At 37.1% G+C, this 6,002-nt stretch overlaps 1 protein-coding gene across 1 annotated transcript in view; it reads right to left on the bottom strand.

Moving 5' to 3' along the window:
* Nucleotides 1-966: 966 nt before the first annotated feature.
* The window catches only part of LOC106516970 (BRCA1 DNA repair associated), a gene marked incomplete in the record, with an annotated part of 34,630 nt that continues 29,594 nt past the window's right edge, over nucleotides 967-6,002 (bottom strand). Inside the window, 1 exon segment of the mRNA XM_014007603.1 lies at nucleotides 967-1,383. Within this exon segment, the coding sequence (XP_013863057.1) occupies nucleotides 1,292-1,383 (92 nt within the window).

Below are 6,002 nucleotides of genomic sequence, written 5' to 3'. Positions count from 1 at the left end.
CCTGGCCATCATTTGGGACTGAACCAGCTGATATTAACTTGCACTGACAAGAGGCAGGCTTGCTTTCTAATTACTAAGAGAGTTCAGCTGGTGTCTTGCCTTTCCATACCTTTTTACACCTCCCTTTCTTCTTGTGTTCAATACTTTTTCTCTGCGCCATTCCACATTATTACAAATAACTTCATTTCTGGACATTTATGGTTTGATTTCTTTGTATGTATGGATCACTTGGGTTGTTACCAACATCTGGTGAAAATTTCATGTCATTAGCACCTCTAGTAATATATTTACTGAGAAAAATGGTGACGTGTTCAATACTTATTTTACCCACTGTATAAAAAAAGCTTTTTAACAAACAGCACTTCAACCTTTACCCAACATAATGCATCAGCTTGGTAAAGAGTGCAGCCATTCAAGTAGATTTAGTGTATCCTTGAGGCAAAAAGCTCATTCTGCTTGAGAAGCTGAGCATGGCTCCAGGAGCTGAGTGTTTTTCTGCTACATCTCTGCCCTTCACACTCACTCGTGCCATTTCTGTGTTTCTGCAGATGTTATTTCTCCACAACATGAACTCTGATCACAGCATAGATTAGAATTACCAATGTAACAGAAAAGGAAGAGCTTGATCCATGATGTCGACAAAACAGGTTTATATGTACTAAAATATGATGCACGATTGATCCATAATTTTTCCTAAAAGAGCTCTACCATGTATACTCTTATACTGTATCTAATTACCGGTACTGACGTATTAGTAAATCTCTAAGAGAAGGAATGGTCAAATAAGACATTAAAGAGCTGATATGCCAGTTTTTAACAAAGCATATACATCGTGTGTGCGTTAAGAGTTAACTTGTGTAGAAAAGCCCATTCCAGTTAATGTTTTCTGTCTCCTTTTATTCCCACACAGAAGATAATCCATAACCGAAGCCAACCCTGAACAAAGCATGTTCCGACCTGCAGACCTATGATCAGGAGGTTTACTTTATTCTTCACAGAAAAGAACAGTGATAATAGTGACAGAAAAGGAAACACAGGAAAGGAAAACAGGAGAAGAAAGAAGACAGCTGTTTTTATCGAGTCTGCATTTGGCTGAATGCAGACACTTCTTTGTAATAAAACAAACAAAACAAAACAAAAAACCCTCTAGTGTTTGTTATGGATTAAACTTTATGCACATCATATACAGACATATTTCACAAGAACAGACAGGTTTGGTTTAAGAAGTGAACTTTAAGAAAAATGAACCGTTAAATGAACCACGAGAGGACCGTGAGGACGTGGGTCTTCTTCACGTGTAGTTGTTGAAGTTTTGCAGGGTGTACGTCGCCACGGTGTCCAACAGCCAACCGCGGGTCACAACTGTGGCTTTTCTGGAGAGGTCTGTGAACCCAACAGCAGATGATTCAAAATGGTTTCCACACATTTTCTCCAATGTTTACTCTACTTTCAACAAATACAATACAGGGGCCATTTTTTTAGAAGGCTACTGGGAATTATCCAGTGTTTCGGCCCACAAACCACAACATCCTGAGTTTAACAAAGACCACAGAATCACTTCCTCCACTTCTGAATAGATCTTTACAGACAGTCAAATAAAAACATGCTCTATTCAGGTAGCACTACTTTATACACGTAATGCAACAATGATTGTGAGGTTCTCAGAGGCCAAGAGAGAATATGCTTAGAAATGTATTTTTTATGTTATACAGCATGATATATTAACAAATGTTCATTTTAAACTAATTATCTAAGGAACTCAAGAATTAGACAGTTGCTTTTTAAAATAACGAGTTATTTCTCTCATTATCTTGAGATAGACAGTCATTTTCTTTATCTAATTAGATGCCAAATTATTTACTTCATTATCCCAAGACAGCCAACTTAATGTAATACAAAGATTTGCAACCTTATTATCCTAAAAATAGTAAAGTTAGTTTTCTGTTATGGGGTAATATATTTATTTGGAGTTAGAAAAGCCAATTTTCTTGTTATCTTGAGAAAACAAAGCTCATTTTCTTAAAAATAACAGGCTAAAACTAGCTTAGCTTTCTTGTGATAATGAAACAGACATGATTGGGGGGAAAATACACACAGTTATTCAGAGTAGGTATGATTTCTTCCTGTTTCTGTGAATTAATTGGATTATTACCAAAAACACAAATGCACATTTCTGTTTAGATGTAGTTTTCACAATGACAGCAACTTGAAGATATAGAACAGTGATGCTCATATCAAACAAAAGACTAAAAATGTATTACAAAACATATACTTATTATTAGGCTGACAAGATCTGAATGACATAGGAACAGAGGTTTGTCAGATATGCAGCATGGTTATTTAAGCCTGATTATGTCATGTTTTTATACAACATCCATTTCATCCTGATTTAATTCAAATTTCTTTGTTTGAAAAATATAACAAAAATGAGAACAAAAAAGTGATTTAAGAGGTAATCCTAACCTAAAAATGGCTAATATTGTTTGAATGTATTTAATTTGTATAAATCACTACACAAATATAAACACATAAACTTTGTGAAGTTACTTGCTTACAGTCTAATAACTCGGTAGGGTTGGGTGTTATTGGCAAAAAAAATTAATCACTATTAATTGTGGTGTTTAGCCGATAACGATTAATTTGATGATCAATCACCTGGAGTCCCTGGACACCCTTATGTCCTAGTCACATGACCAATTTAGTGGGAAAGATTTGCTCTTCATAAAAATCTGTTCCAAATTGTCAAAATTACAGACTTCGGGCTATACATCAAATTTTAAATTGTGTTGATATATAAATAAATTACAGAACTTTAAATTTTTTTTTTATGTTCGTCATATTTGAAGCGGAGAGGAGCACCGAGCRGACCGACTGGGGAAATATCCAGTCAATCTGCCTGGTGGCATTAATCATATTAATTGTCAAGTGCCAAAAACTAATCGATTAATGTTTTTCTGACGATTAATTACACACGATACGATTATGCCCAATCTAATAACTCGGTATTCACATAAAAAAGATAAAACACAAAATTTTCCCTTTTTGATGAATACTTCTCAGGAGGAAACTGGACGAATAAAGACATGTGCCCTATAACCATTTTGCTTTATCTGACAATATTCTATACGGACTTATCTTTCTACTCGTGTTTCAAAATTATTTCATAGAATGCCTGAGAGGAAAACTTAGTGATTTCAATTAGTGGTGAACAGGAAGAGGCGAAAGGAGAAACGGGTTGTTCAATTACCTGGACTAAAGGTGCCAGAGGACATGGGCGAGGACACACAACATTAAATATGTAGCGGTTTAAATTAGGATGCCGAGAGGATGGAGGAGGGGAGAGGGGGGCTCGGAGACAGTTGCTTCCTCTCTATTTCAAATTGTCAGTCTTCCTTGGCTGCGGCGGCCTCTCTTTAAGTGGCCAACTTGTTTTGACATCCCCCTCGTGACAATCTGACATTTTCTCTTGGACATTTTCTCTGCTCCTCGACTTCCTTCACACTCGCTTTCCTGGAAAGCTGCTCCTGTCACTCTTCTGAGGAGCTGGTCTCATTTTGGTTGACAGCGTCAGCCACTTCGGCGTTCAGCCACTCTACACCTGGCCCTCTTAGAGCCACATAAAAATCCACTCACTAATGGACAGACGTGCACCGGACTGCATACAGTTGTAAGAAATCTCCATGTATTCTGATAAGATAGCTATGGTGAACAATGTTTTAGTAAATCACTTCTACAGAAGCAAACCTGACAACTTTTTAAAAAAGACTAAAAGTGTCAAACACAAATAAATAAAACTATTGCTGTGCAGACTTACGGAATCTCATCGAGTAAAGCTAGAAATCTAATTCTTACACACTCATGCTGAGCTTTAATGAGATMTTTTTACCCACAAACCTCCAGAGCTCACTCACTGCTGCTTGTCAAACATTACGAGTGTGCATGAACTCTACTGCCATAATAGGCAGCACTCTCCAAGAGGTTCCTTCACTTATTCTGTATATTTACAGTGATGGGAGGGACCACTACCAAACACACCTCAATAATCATCCAAACTTGTTGGGTTAGAAGCCACTGAATAGGATTCACTCCATGTTTTACTTGTTTCAAAATATTTGTAGGACTTGGTGCTCTACACACATGCATCCCAAAGTGTCAAAGCATTGTCCAAAGTGTTATCTTGGTCCTGTTTACTAATGTGATACAGTTGGACCAGGTTCTAGTTTAAAGGCACACCAGGGTTTAACATTTTTAATACACTGGGAGGCCAATTAAAAACATTTTATGTCACCTATCATTGACTGAACAAACTATATCAATGTTGCCTGAGACACTGAACTTGACTATTTTCAGGCCTTATCAAAGGAATAAAAGGGRAATAATCTTGATGATAACCTAATACAAAGCAAAGTACATTTGTGTTTGGTAGATTAAATTTGTTGTAACAATGCTTTTTGGCAATAAATCTAAARCCGGGTACACACCAGACGCGTTTTGAGCAGCAGGAGCAGCCAGTTTACATGCAAAGTCCATGGTGGACGCACGTCTAGGGGCAGCGCGGCGTCTTTAGCGCGTTTAGCACGGCGCGCCTTCAAGCGGTAGGTGCGGTTTGAGCGTTTTCCATGCATACGGTACGTCCAAAGTAGCCGACGCTAGAGTTCCAAAATTTAACTTTTGCTGCTCGACGCACCGCCTCAACCAATCACAGAGAATCTTTTTTTCCACATGACAGTTTTCTGAATGTTGCCCACTAACCTGAAACAGACAGACAGGAGCTCTTTAGCTGAAATCGACCATCTGTAGTTGGTGTTCTGGCTGGAGATATCAGCACCGATGCAGGTCATCGGCTCGTTAAACTGACCGCGACGTTAAACTGGACTCGGGACAAAACAGTTCGTCAGTTYGCAGCTCCTGGAGTGGCGAAACCCACCGAACAAATCACCTCTAAATTATCTGGTTCAGCACAATGTTTGCTTGCTCTTCGTAAATAAAGCAAAGCCGTTTTCTTTGTTTCATCCGCCATTAAATACAGACCGGAAAATAATCAAGACGCTCCTCCCACTTCAGACGTGCGTCTAGTCACATTCGGTCTGTACGGACATTACTGACAAGTGTCACACCAAAATGCGTTTGGTGTGAACCCAGCTTTATACAGCTGGAAAGGATTCAAACAAAATTCTGTACCCAAAGCCTGTTAATTTCCCTTTTAAATGGTGCCACATTTGTAAGGATCATGCATTTGCAGGATGCATAGTAGAGCTGAGTAAATGGGTTGCACAGATGAAAAATTTTGCCAAATCTTTTCTGCCAAACAGCTTATTTTGCTGGCTTCTGGTACACCAAGGTGCTGCCTATCAGTTGCSTGCTATAAGATATACCACCAAGAAGCATTGTTTAGTTATTTTTTGTTTAGTTTATTCATTCATTTCATTTAAAAACAAAGCAAACTCAATATACAAAAAAGACTAATAAAATAAAATGAAAAGCAGCAGAAGGAAGACAAAAATCTTGTAATATCTGTGCCTTTTTCCATCAAAAGAAGTTCAAACAGTAATAATAAAAAAACAGAAAAAAATTAATAAAAATCAAATCTTTCTCAGACAATTTTAAGGATACATATTATGTCATTTCATATTTCTTCAACAGACTGGATTTTATCATTCTCCTAAACTTATACATTGATCCTGCACTTTTAATATCGTTCTYCAGATTATTCCACAATTTTATTCCTTGCACTGAAGTACATCGTTCCTTCAAACTAGTTCGGACTTTAGCTTTCACAAACCTAAAAATTGTTACAAGATATATCACCAAGAAGCATTGTTACAACAAAGAAATAATCTATCAAACACAAATTTCCCTACTTTTTGTGTTAGGTACATTTTAGAGATAGCTAAAATAGTTTATTTGTAGCCACCTTTAATAAAAAATAAGCTTCCAATTAGCTTTGAAAAACAGTTTTTAAGTTTTTTTTGCTTGCTATCATTTTTAATCTGTATTTATGT

This window comes from Austrofundulus limnaeus, unplaced genomic scaffold, assembly GCF_001266775.1.
Source record: "Austrofundulus limnaeus strain Quisiro unplaced genomic scaffold, Austrofundulus_limnaeus-1.0 Scaffold43, whole genome shotgun sequence".
In the NCBI taxonomy this organism is placed as follows: domain Eukaryota; kingdom Metazoa; phylum Chordata; class Actinopteri; order Cyprinodontiformes; family Rivulidae; genus Austrofundulus; species Austrofundulus limnaeus.
The sequence above is the reverse complement of the archived record's forward strand: the minus strand, read 5'-3'. Positions and strand labels throughout refer to the sequence as shown.